This window comes from Rhincodon typus, chromosome 3 (genome assembly GCF_021869965.1).
Source record: "Rhincodon typus isolate 14 chromosome 3, sRhiTyp1.1, whole genome shotgun sequence".
Taxonomy (NCBI): Eukaryota; Metazoa; Chordata; class Chondrichthyes; order Orectolobiformes; family Rhincodontidae; genus Rhincodon; species Rhincodon typus.
In genome coordinates this window covers 12,881,833-12,895,432 of record NC_063334.1, presented here as the reverse complement: position 1 = coordinate 12,895,432, position 13,600 = coordinate 12,881,833, and the positions used below count along the sequence as shown (strand labels likewise).

Here is a 13,600-nt window from a genome sequence, read left to right as displayed (position 1 = left end):
GACCTAATCTTTAGATGTGACCCTTAAGTAACCCCTTGTTCCAAATAAGGAACTGGAAGAACTGTGGATGCTGTAAATCAGGAACAAAAACAAAAAGTTGCTGGAAGAGCTCAGCAGGTCTGGCAGCATCTGTGAAAGGGGAAAAAAGTTAATGTTTTGGGTACAGTGACCCTTCCTCAGAACAGACCCTCTGGAGGAAGGATCACTGCACCCAAAATGTTAACTATGTTTTTTCCTTCACAGATGCTGCCAGGCCTGCTGAGCTCTTCCAGAAACTTTTGTTTTTGTCCCTTATTCCAGATCCTAGTTCTAAAACATCTTATCCACTTCCAGCCTGTTAAAAATCCCTCAAATGAACTTCTACTCCCAACTCCAGCAGATACAAGCCTGGTTTGTGTAGACTTTTGTCATCCATTGAAGCAGTTAGTCTGACAAATCTTCTCCAAACTACATTCAATGCATTTACATTTTTAAAAAGGTGATCATATTGTACATAGATATGGTTTCACTACTGCCTTAGCCAAAAGGTAACCCTTTTACTTCCGAAACTGGGCTTTTCCTCCAACAGGGATTTTGCACTTTATGCAGGAACACTGGTTAACCCCATCACTAGGTGTGGGGCATGAGACAGACTCAGACATTTGACAGTTCCTGATGAGCATTAGTCACAGACACTGCAGTTCATGTCTAATATTAAAGTTACTCATGGTGATGAAAGTGTGATCTGTTTGTAGACATCAGGCTTCAACTGACCCCAATTAAGAGATTGAATTAGAGGCCTTTATAGCCTTTGGTCAGATGCTACAAGAGCAGCTTTAAGGTATATGCATACAAGACATTCAAATCTCAAAGTGGTAAAATTAGCCTTTTCCAATTTCTTACTATACCTGGATAAGGGTTTAGGAGGCCATATACCTCTACAATTTACCATTTTGATAAGTGTCTTCCAGCTTTTACATCCTCCTGCTAAAATGGATTTCTGCATTCCGACCACCATTATACTCCACTTGCCTGGTATTTGGCTAACCACTAACCCAGCCATATACTGTTATATCCAAGGCATCTAGACAAATAGTAAACAATTGGAGGTCCCAGCACTGGTCCATGCTGAACCTCATTAGAAACAAAACAGTAGGCCATTCGATCCTTTAAACCTGCTGTCAATCATGGCTGATCATCCAACTCAGTACCTTCAGCCTAATTGCTCCCCATGTCCTTTGATTACTTTAGGCAAAGCACTACATCTAACTCCACAAATGCTTTTGCCTCAACACAGTTTGCTGTAACAGAATCCCAGACTTGCCACTCGGTGAAGAAATTTCACCTCATTCCTAAAATGATCCCAATTGTAGAGTCCTGTCAGAGCATCCTTCCCGCATCTACTCTAAATTAGAATTTGGGAAGCTTCCATAAGCAACATTCACCAATCCATCCCCTATTCTGAAGGTCAGTGAATTTAGCCCTAATTGATCCAATCTCTTCCTAGTCCCAACAGCCCAGGAATCAGCCTGGTAAAGCTTCTTTGCAACCTCTCCACAGCCAGGACATCTTTGCTTAGGAAAAAGACCAAAAACTCAATACTCCAGGCGGGGTTTTAATCAAGGCCTTGTACAATAGCAGCAAGACATCCCTGCTCTTGTAATCCTCTCACTGGAAGAGACCACCTGATGCACCTGCCTGTTTATTGCCAGCAGTCATATGAAGACCACTCAGGTCTCATTGCACCACACCCTGTCCAAAAACCTCAGCTTTCATTGCTATTTAGCAGCTGCCTTCTAGCATGTTACATCTGAATTGAGTGCCAAAGGTCAGGACTTCCTGTTTGGGAACAAATACATATCCTCCATTTATTTACATTATACTGCATCTGTCAAGTATTTGCCTACTTAAGTCTTTAAATTACACTGAAGCATCCTTCAGCTTAAGCTACTCCCTCCTCTCTCCTCCCCCCCACCCCGCAATGCTTGAAGAGGATTGGTCACCATTATAGAAAAAAGGTGATGAGCTGGGGCGGGTAGAAAGGAGATCTACCAGAATGTTGCAAGGTCTGGATGGTTTGAGTTAGAATGAAGGGCTAGGGTTACCCCCTCTGCCACTGGAGGGTGTGGGGTTGAGAGAGGCAACCTTTATAGAATTTTATAAAAATGAGGGGTAGAGAGTTAGTGGTAGTTGTCTTTTCCCTACAATGGGGGATTTCAAGACTAGGCACATATTTTCAAGGAGAGAAGATTTAAAGACAGGAGGGGCAATTTTACTGAGGGGAAAAAGGGTGGTTCACATGTGGAATGAACTGCCTGGGGAAGTGGATGAGGGCACAGTTACAACATTTGAGGCACTTTAGCTAGTTAAAAGAATAGGAAAGACCAGGAGGGATGTGGGCCAGGAGCTGGCAGGTGGGGATTAGTTTAGTTGGGATTACATTCAGCAGTCTAGTTGGACCAAAAAGGATCTGTTTCCATGCTGTACAACTCTACAAACACTGGGGAAACCTCATGTTGAAAAGTTGAACGTTTTTCCAAAATATATCAAAAATTGGCAGAAAAATAAAGAAGTTGTTTGGCTGGATCAAGCACCATCCAATGGGCCAAGTGTTTCTGCTTCCAATTGTGATAAGATAGTATATTAAAAGAATGGAGATTTGGGATATCTAATGGCTTGAGTACAAGGCAAAATCATAAAAACCTTCAGGAAGAGTTAGGCACAATTAACAACCCCAGCTACGACACAGTCAGAGCCTAGAAGAGAAGTGAAATTGAAATCACATTTGAAATAAAACCAGGAAAGCTCCAGACCAAAAAACAAAGTAATATTAACACTAAATGCAAACTGTGCATAATTGACATTTTGTTAAGCACTTGAACTAAAACAAGTTGGTGTATTATTACATGCAATAGAAAATTCATACCCCAACAGAGGATCAACTGCTATAGAAGCTGGTTCTCTCAAGTTGCTGTCAAAGAGCGTTTTCCTTCGTATTCCATCAAAGCTTGTAACAGAAATGGTCCTAGCACCCATATCAGTCCAGTAAATATTGTGGTAGATCCAGTCAACAGCAATGCCGACATGAATTCTTACATTGTTAACAATCCTGGAAATAGTAGCATTGCTTGTACGTTCATCCATTGGCATACTGCAGAAATATTGAGATGACTTGAATTAGTTCATTTTAGCATTCAAAAACTTAAACTCTTGGCCCAAAGGCTTATATTGGTCACAAATACAGGAGAGAAGTTGTCAGCAAATGATTGATTTACTGGTTAGGTCCAAATCACTATGCAGGCTACATTATCAGGTCCTAAATATTTCACAAACAAAAAAGTAATTGCTTGCAGCACCTTTTATGTTAAACCATTGAATATGGTCTGTAGATCACCTGCACTTAAAATGCCTGAAAAGGATTTAAGTTTACTTTGAAAAAAGTTACTCATTTAAATTACAACCATTAATAATCAGGTTTGCTACACTGACAAATATTTAGCAGACACCATTTGTAGATTGCATTGGACAGATGATTTATGACACTAGGACACTCTCACATGTCAGTTACAGGATTATACAAGGATTTAATTTAAAGTACAAGTGCAGATGCTGACAGTGTGGAAAAAAGTTGGAGGAGAAACTGGTTTTGCTGCATCTGAGGGAGAAAGAAACAATTAAATGTTTGAGTCACATAACCTTTGTTTTCCCTTGATGTTGCCAGGCTGGCTGTGTTTCTCCAGGTGAATGCATTGAAGTAAATTGAAGCTACCTGAAAATCGCCCGCTGTCCCAGGTCAGCCCAGAAGATTATGTGCTGTGCGACATCAGCATCCAGTGCCACAACATTTCTCAGCTGTGCTACTAGCTGGCTGTACTCTTTGTGATACAATCCCAGTCTTCTGATGTCATGACGATTAGTGAAGATTAAGTATGGCTCCTTGCCTGCTGGGAAGGATAGGTTAATAGAACAGCATATTTCAGGACATTGAGACAGCTTTTGCCAAATTCAACTTATGTCAGTTGCCCAAAGGCATTTGTGTGCAGAGATAGTAGGAACTGCCAATACTGGAGAATCTGAGATAAAAAAAGGTGTAGAGCTGGATGAACACAGCAGGAAAGCTGATGTTTCCGAAGGGTCCAGACCGGAGACGTCAGCTTTCCTGCTCCTCTGATGCTGCCTGGCTTGCTGTGTTCATCCAGCTCCACACTGCATTTAATGTGCACAGAAAAGTAAAGCAATTCCAGTAAAAACAGTACTATTAACAGGGCCACTTATTCTTAAACCAACCCATTAACTCAGCATTCCATTTTTGGCATTTCATGTACAGCACAAGACCTCATCTGTCACAGTACACTTGCACCCCAAGATCCCTAGTTCCTTGAAAGTGGAGTCACAGGGAGAAAGGGTGAAGGCAGCATTTGGCACACTGTCCTTCTGTACTGATGCTGTTGCCAAATGGAGTTGGGACATCATGTTACAGCTAGGAGGACATTAGTGAGGCCACAATACTGTGTACCATTCTGGTCACCCTTCTAAAAGATGTTGGTATACTCTAGGGTGGAGAAAAGATCTACCCTCTATCCCTGACAACTTGTAGAGTTATAGGGAGAAGCTGAATAGGCTAGGGCTTTAGAGGTTTAAGGTCATGAGGGACATGGATGGGGTGAATAGCCAAGGTCTTTTCCCCCAGGGTAGGGAGTCCAAAAAACTAGATGGCATAGCTTTAAGACAGGGGTGGGGTGGGATAATTTTTAAACTGGACTTGAGGGGTAACTACATCAGAGGGGGGGTGTATGGAACAAGCTGCCATAGTGGCGTGGGTACAAATAAACATTTAAAAAAGGCATTCTATGGGTACATGAATAAGAAGGGTTTAGAGGATATGGGCTAAATGCAACTAGGTCAGATTGGAGTGTGTGGTCACCACAAACAGGTTGTTGAAAGATTCATACAGCACAGAAACAGACTTACCATGAATTAGTAGGTAGCCTTTTGCAAAAAGGCAAATGATAAACAGGAGTCACAAGAACCAGGATCTTGGACTTCCATTATTTTCAATGTGCTGCATTGATGAAAGTTAATTTGCCATTCTAATTGCAAGTGCCAAACTACCAAACAGAGGTAGGCAAGGGGACACCGTCATCTGACTAGTCTCAGCCATTGACATAGCATTGATAGCTAGCTCCCAAAAATCAGCAGTATTAGATCTACATGGGGAAGGGAGGGAGGGGCTAGAGCCCCAACACCTTAGAGGAACTTCCTGGTCTCCCAACGTCAGCCGGAGGGTGAAAGACTGTTGGCACCATAGCCATTACAAAGAGGCTCTAGGATCATTGTAACATGGGAGGATACTACTCCATTCTACAGAATGGCTCCAGGATTGGAAAGGCATTCTCATTTGTCACTTTTCAGGCATAAAGTATACAGAGTGTACTATAAATCAGAACTGCAGCTTCAACAAAATTGCAATAAATTGTCACCTGCCTATGTTAGATAACTGACCAAACTTTTGTAAAAGACTGTTTATCCTAAAATCCTCATTTGTGCAAAGTGAAAGAAAAAAGCTCTAGTCTAGTAGCTTGCAGTTATCCTCTAGAAGAGGTGGGAACATGCCCAAGGTGCATTGTTTCATTAGATTTTTGTGGTACTGAAGGATTGCCTAAACCAAAACAATTCAATTAACCTAAGCTTTTGCAGGGAATTGTAAGGCAATCCATTTGAAATAAATTCATTAGTAAAAGAGCTTAGATTGCATTCTCTGAGGAGACAAATGTCATTGAAATAATTTAGTGATTTGAGCAAAGACAACTTTGGAATTCAAGCCTATCTGAAGCTCAAATCTTGATCTCACCCTGTTGAATTCAACTGCAATTTAGGTAGTTTAAAATAGACCAGTGTGAAGGTGGAATAAAAAAAACCATTGACAAGCCAGATAAGACCAAATATGTTGCTATGAGCTCAGTGTTAAGTAAAATTGGAGCTACACAGGTAAATATGACACTACTCAAGCTATAAACTTATGATTGAGTATGGATTTCTGTCAGAAGGAAAGTATGTGAACAGGGTTTGGGTGGTTAGTCACTGCCCTCCAGTGGCTAACTTGTTTGCTTCAAAAGCAATTTTCTGCCCTAAAAAAACTGACCAGATCATAGGATACATCCTATTGCCAAAATGGAACATTCAGGGACCAGCTAATACCTTCCCCACTTGACAAGTTTAAAACGTCAAGGGAGCCAGTAACACTAGACAAGGAAAATAAGCAATTTTAAATCTTTAAAAATCAAGTCCAACAAATCTCCATATACAGGAAGTCATAAGCATTCTACATAGGAGTGAAACCAGTCACATGACAAATCCAAATTCTTCAGATTTGAAACCAGATAAAAAAGTAAAGTGTTCTGGTCAAAACTGAAATGAGGAAGTAGTTAATCTTTCAGATTTGAATTTGAAAGGTCAGGCTGAAACACCAGTTGTTTCTCTCCGAAAGCTGAAAGTCTTAGTCTGGATGGCAAAGACTTCACTATGCACATTTACTGACAAATTGTGGTTGGTGTTACAAAGAAGCCCTTGTGATCATTAACAGATCCTTGGCAGAAATTTTGCTGTTTGACATCTTTCTGTATTTGTACACTGGGGCAGGGTGAGAAACATTAAAAGAGACAGTGACCAAAACACATTTGTCTTAATGTAATGTCATACATGTTGATAGATCCACTATAATACAGCCATTTGAAAGCAGCTGCAAAGAATCAAGAACAGATTGGGAGGGTCATGACAAACTGCAGCTGAGGACAAGAACATTCGAGTGTCCTTTTTAAAAACTGGGTCATACCACCATGCAAGTCATTAGTAAGAACGTACAAGCAGCAGCAGAGGCTTTAGCTCCTGCAGAAAGTGTGGGGAAAGCTAGACAGTGATTACTAACAAATAGCCTCAATTACTGGAGTAAACAACATGATTAAATTATTCCACTCCAGCACAAACATGGGTGATGTTTACTTGCGATGGTTCTGTGTATGGGTGATGGACCAGCTCGTCTCTTCATTTTCATGCACAAAATCATTCATACAAGTATCAAAAGCTGACCAGCACCACATCCCCAAAGAGAAATTTCATTGGTCTGAGTTGAACCCCAAGTTGAGAAACAGGTACTGTATTAGGAGAGCTTTCCTGAAAAGATTTCCTTTCAGCTCCGTAACTTAAAACGAGCTAAAAAGGTGTGTTCATATAGCCCCTAAAGAGCATGAAGATTGGATTAAATTGAAGGTGAAGACAGCACAGTAGCCAAGACTGATGCAATACTCTAGAGAATACTTGCCTACGGCCTTGCAAACTCCACTAGCTGGATCCATGTGATATCCAACGTGACAGCTGCACATATAGCTTCCTTCTAAATTGACGCAAGTTTGACTGCAGGTCCCAACATTCTTGCATTCATCAATATCTGCAAATAAAGCACCAATATCCCTTGAACTTCATTAAAAGTCACCATTTCCTTTTACAGTTGAATTTAAAAGGAAGCCAAAAAGCTTACCTTCACAGGTTTTATCAGTTAATTTGAAACCAGTAGGACAGTCACATTCATAGCCAATAATCAGATCCTTACAGATGTGTGAACAGCCACCATTGTTATCCAAGCACTCATTCACATCTGAGGAAAGAATTCAAGTCACTTTAGTCCTCATCTAAAATATAGATAAAGCTTAGTGATGTTAAAATCAACTGGGGTTTGACCATTAGCTACAGAACCTAAGCTGACTTTTTGCATTACAAAATTTGATGCATTGAGCCAAGTTATTGTACTGAATAGACCAAAACTAGTTCAAAATCTACTTCAGATATTTTTCAAAGTACATATTTTAGACAAGCTATAACAACTGGAGCAGGTAGGACTTGAACCTGGGTGCAAAGGTTGAGGAACTACAGCTGAGAGGCATGTGTATTTCTATCCAAAGATGCCCAAAAGACATTATGGCTGATGAGTTACAAAAGAATGTCAGAAGTAATTATGACTCCAGGAACTAAAAATCATGGGTTTTTTGGGATGGGGTGGGGGGGGTTGGTGAGAAAAGAGGGTGCAAGAGGACATTACCATGGGATCATTTAAACTTGTTTTCCTTCAAAAACTAGCTAGCAATTCCTGACCTGGTAGCACCTTGTGGCACAGACATCTCTCCCTGTTCAGGGAAAAAAAGTTGGCAGAAGACAGAAGTGGAATCTTATTTACACTAAACAGGTAAACTGCAAAGAATGGGTCAAGTCTTTGAAGGGACTGGGCTTCTGCTGAAACCACGTGGAGTAGATCACTAGTCCTACTGTATTTGCTGTTCTAGGTCTCATTTGCAAGTGGTGGCTGATAGTAAATTAAACATGAATTTACTAAGAAATGCCACACAAGTATCTACATTAGGGCATCTGGCAGATTTGGGTCCTTTTGGCTTATGGCTATGGTCCAAAAGCATGTACACAAGTGTTCTTTTGATATCCTTCAAGAGAGCAGAATGAAACTTAATTTTAAATCTTAAGTCAACTTGAAAATAATTTTCAGTACAGGTTTGCTGAAAGTCAGAGTGCAGAACAGTATTGCTAACAACATGTTTTTTGTCTTGCACTCAAGACAGGCCATAGAAAAGGTCAGACTTTGATGGGAACAGTTGATACTTCTGAAGAGTACAGATGATTGGTTAGAAGGTTGACTGATTTCACCATGGAAAAGGTTTCAGCCACATATTTGAAAAGGAGCCATCTCCCACTCCTTCAATAGATACCCAAGGTGTTTCTTATCCCCACCCAAGGATTAGATATTGCACAATACATGTAATTTCTAGAAAGCTAGAGTGAGGCACATTGCAAGCCCAGACATGAGCAATGTAGTATTTGGATTAAGTATTGGCACACAGCCTGGTTTCTAGGGTGTGTCTCAACTAAACTCAGATGCACATCCTTTTGTCTGTCTGCAATATAGCCAGCACTCAACCAAATCAGTACTTGCAAGACCCACATGTGAAAAGTGTTAGCTATGGATCTGCAATTGGACATCAGCCAGGCTAGTATCACTGCTCAGCAGTGTGGAGCTGGAGGAATGCAAGAGGTCAGGTAGCATCAAAAAGTGTAGAGTTCCCTGCTCCAAGTTTTTGTCAGGAGCCCTGACCAAAAAAAAGGCAAGAACATGAAATATTGACTTTCCTGCTCCTGATGCCTCCTGACCAGTGTTCCTCCAGCTCCACGCTATTGACTAACTCTAGCATCTGCAGTTCTTACTACCTCCTAGCGTCACAGCTCACTTTCACTTGTTCAAAGGCTTGATATGTTAGCACACACTGACTTGATTCCTCAAGAACAGAGGAATATGTCCAAGCAATGCCTGGATGAGAGAGATGGTACTTCCTTGCTACATTTACTCTGGCACCATCTCAACCAGTTGATTGGCCTGCCTGCTTGCCTTCTCAAGCAGTATTCCCTTTGAAAATTTAGCATTTGCATCTGTTCTGGTGTGCAGATGAAGAAAACTGTCGTCTTCAAGATACTGGAGTTTTATTTGATTGCATGACAATCCCAGAGCCTTAATTCAGCGTTTCTAGCAAATATTCTGATCTACATATCCCTTTACAAAATTACATCTTTGCAGAAAGATTTGAAAGCACAATCAAATAGTCAAGCATTCTAATTTCAGAGTGCAAAACTCTGTTGGCTCGAGAAGTTTAAATTAAAAGAAAAAAATCAATACACCAGAACTTTAAGCTTTTTGTCCCACCAGTTGCAGGGTATGTGCTCAAGGAACATCTGTAAGTTTTGTAGATGTGGTAGACATTGAAACTTCAGTTTTTTTCCTGCATTAGTACCGACCATAACAGAATACATCTTGCACAGATAAGCAAAACAGACAGACAGTGATCACTACTTACTACATTTGTTGGATGGTTCATCACTCCAATCCCTGCAGTCATGATGCTGGTCACAAACTTTACTCGTATGTATGCATTCACCACTGCCACATTTAAATTCAGTGGCTCCTATACACTCTGTAGCTGCAAGAAAAAAACAAATCCAATGTGTGTAATTATGAAGTTCATATGGGTCACTAATAATATTGCACACTTACCATTAATACAGCCAGCTTCATCAGTAGCATCAAGACAGTCTTTAATTCCATCACATTTCTTGTCATTACGGACACAAACACCATCACCACATCTGAAGTGATCTGGTCTGCATGTGTGGACAGCTAAAGTAGTTAGAACAGTAGTTTTAAAAAAAACCCAAGAACTGCAGATGCTGCAAATCAGGAACAAAAACAAACCTGCTGGCAAAGCTCAGCAGGTCTGGCAGCACCTGTGAAAGGAAAAGTGTTAGTGTTTCAGGTCCAGGTGACCTATCACTGGGAAGGGTCACCCAACCCGAAACTAACTTTTCTCCTTCAGATGCTACCAGATCTGCTGAGCTTTTCCAGCAGGTTTGGTTTTTGTTCATAGTTTTAATAAACCAGCATTGAATATCTAAAAGTGCACAAATATAGCTTGCGTCATTGAGGAAAGATACCAGGTTAGTTTCTGGACCTCTTCAAATCCAGGTAAGATTGAAAATCTGATCTAAAGAGGTAAAGGCCTCCAATTCCTCTTGCTACAACAATCCCCATGTAGTTAAGAATTCATTCATGAGCAATAAAATTGCAGAAAATGCAATGTGAGAAACTCAGTGATGTGCAACTGATCTATAAAACACTATTGAAGGAATGATGTGCAGTCCACTAACACTGCACAATAGCTTGTATTTGAAGTTGAGCAAAAAACATGCAGAACTTGGAGCTAAATGGAGAGATTGTACATGTATGGCACACGTTACAAGTTATGCTCCCTAGGGATCTACACTTGGAGAAACATGTGGGGATGTTTTCAACCATAAACATTACCAGAGAGGTTTGCCACCTTAAAGTGCACTAAGGTCGATAAATCCCCTGGGCCTGATCAAATCCATCCTGACATTGTGGGAGACTAGGGAAGAAATTGCAGACACCCTGGAGAGATTTTTGCTTCAGTCTTGAATTTCACCAGTGGCTAAAGATGGAGGGTGACTAACATTGTTCCATTGTTTAATAAAGCTAGGTAAGACAAGCCAGGGAACTATAGGCCAGTGAGCCTGACAGTGGTAGGCAAGTTATTGGAAAGGACTGTGGGGAGGGGACAGGATCAACCTACATTTAGATAGTCAGCATGGATTTGTGCACAGGAATTGACAAATTGTAGAGTTTTGTGACTAGGTAACCAAGAGAATAAGAGTATGGTAGTGGATGTCTATGGACTTTAAAGCCCAAGGTCCTGCACAGCAGACTAGTCATGAAGATTAGGTCACATGGGATCCAGGGAGAGCTAGTCAATTGGATTCAAAATTGACTCGATGGTAGGAAGCAGAGGATGATTATTGAAAGTTGTTTCTCGGACTGGAGGCCTGTAACTAGTGGCGTGCCACAGGGGTCGGTGCTGGGACCTTTGTTATTTACAATGATCTGGATGTGAACATACAAGGCATGATTAGCAAGTTTATGGATGACATGAAAGTAGGAAGTACTGTTGATAGTGAGGTAGGTTATCAAATTGGAGGGATCTTGATCAGATGGGGAAAGTGGGCTGAGGATTGGCAAATGCAATTCCATACAGATAAGTGAGGTGTTGCACTTTGGAAAGTCAAACCAAGTTAGGACTTGTGCAGTAAGTGGTAAGGTCCTGAGGAGTGTTGTGGAACAAAGGGGCACAAGAGTACAAGTACTAGTTTGCTGAAAGCAAAAACACCACAGGTGGACAGGGTGGTGAAGGCACATAGCATGCTGGCATTGATCAGTCAAGGCCTTGAGTGAATAGGAGTTGGAATGTTATGTTAGTTGCCGGAGATGTTGGTGAGGCTGCACCTGGAATATTGTGTACAGGTTTAGCTACACTGTTGTAGGAAAGGCTGTCAAACTGGAAAGTGCGCATAGATTTGTGGATGTTGTTAGGACTAGTAGGCCTGAGTTATAGGGAGGCGTTAGCTAGGATAGGACTTTATTCCTTACAACACGAGAATGAGGGGTGACCTTGAGGTGTATAAAATGAGGGGCATAGATAGGATGAATGCATATAGTTCGTCCCCCCCAGTGATGGGGTATTGAAAGCTAAGGGGCATAGGTTTAAGGTGAAAGGAGAGATAGATTTAAGAGAACTTGGAGGGAATGGGCTGCCAGAGAAAAAAAGTGGTTGAGGCAGGTACAATAGCAACATTTAACAGTTGTTTTGATAGGTACATGGATAGGAAGGGTAGAGGGATTATGGACCAATTGGAACTAGCTGAATGGGCACCATGGTCAGTATGGACCAGTTTGGGCCGAAGGACCTGTTTCCTTGCTATATTACGTTTTGATAGGCATCAAAACAACAAAAAAGTCCTAACAAAAAAGTTGAAGGAAGACAGTGTATACCATGTCTTACAAGGCATAATTTGCTGATGGCAGCAGGAAGTTAGATTAACTGATTGAGAGCACATGACACAAGAGCAAGAGCAAGAGATTGATAAAGTGGGAGACAACTACTGTGGAGAAATCAGTTTTATGCAATACTCTAAATCTTTAAGATCCCTTTAAAGTAGAGTACGTCATCTGTGTGGACAGGGCCTGCATAGTACCTTCCAAGTTTAGAATGGCCATGCACCACAAACAGGAATTGTCTTGTTACACAACAACCCTAATAGCTCAGCTATTTAAATGGCTAAATTAGTGCCCCTACAACAAAAAGTGACCCAAAAGCTGTAGATTCTGGAGGAACTGAAATGAGAAGCTCTATATTTAGTAGCAGTATCAAGGTAAAGATTAGAATGACGATAAAAGGAGCCAAAAATACATATCTGAAGTAATTTGTTGATAGAGCAGCCCAAGTAGCCTACTAAAATGATTGAACCTTGTTAATAGTCATCATAATTCCCACCTCCTACCCCAAAAAACCACAACACAACTGGACATGAGGGCCCTCAAGCAGAATTTGGAGTACTTACGACAGTGAACTTCATCACTTCCATCTTTGCAGTCAATGTCACCATCACAATACCAGCGACTATGGATACATTCACCAGAGCCACACTGAATTGCATTGGGAGGACAGGTCAAGGGAGGATGGATATGCCCACAGAGGTCTTGTGATTCATCAGATTGGTCAGCACAATCAGCGTTTGTGTCACACACCCAATTCGAAGGGATGCACTCTGAACTATTGCATTGAAACTCATGCAGGCCACAGGAAGTTGGTGCACAGCCCTTTTCATCACTTCCATCACCGCAGTCATCTGCACCATTGCAGACAAACGCTGTTGAAACACATTGACCACTAGAGCAGGTAAATTCAGTCAGACCACAAGTGGCAGCACCTGGAAAAAGGATGGTTCATATTGCTTCAACTAGAGACTAATTCTAATGGGAATAATTATTAGAATACCACTTAGTTGAATGACAATGAAGAGTCATGGAGACATCATTGAAGGCCACTTAAATACTATATACACATACATTCACTACCTTGGAATTAGCATGCAGTTTGCTTGGCAAAGTTAGATTCAAAGTATTTGCTTCAAATTCAAAACTAATGCACTTGACATCAAACAG

General features: G+C 41.0%; 1 protein-coding gene across 4 annotated transcripts in view; it reads right to left on the bottom strand.

Moving 5' to 3' along the window:
• Positions 1 to 13,600, bottom strand: part of LOC109917118 (low-density lipoprotein receptor-related protein 2-like) — a 99,279-nt gene that overhangs the window by 26,831 nt on the left and 58,848 nt on the right. For 3 of the 4 annotated variants that reach the window (XM_048594569.1, XM_048594587.1, XM_048594581.1), the window contains exons 42-48: positions 12,997 to 13,365; positions 10,082 to 10,204; positions 9,885 to 10,007; positions 7,514 to 7,630; positions 7,298 to 7,423; positions 3,749 to 3,923; positions 2,906 to 3,130 (exon numbers count right to left, since the gene is read on the bottom strand). In XM_048594569.1, the coding sequence (XP_048450526.1) occupies positions 2,906 to 3,130; positions 3,749 to 3,923; positions 7,298 to 7,423; positions 7,514 to 7,630; positions 9,885 to 10,007; positions 10,082 to 10,204; positions 12,997 to 13,365 (1,258 nt within the window). The remainder of the gene's footprint in view (positions 1 to 2,905; positions 3,131 to 3,748; positions 3,924 to 7,297; positions 7,424 to 7,513; positions 7,631 to 9,884; positions 10,008 to 10,081; positions 10,205 to 12,996; positions 13,366 to 13,600) is intronic. The other variant, XM_048594576.1, reaches the window with a different exon arrangement.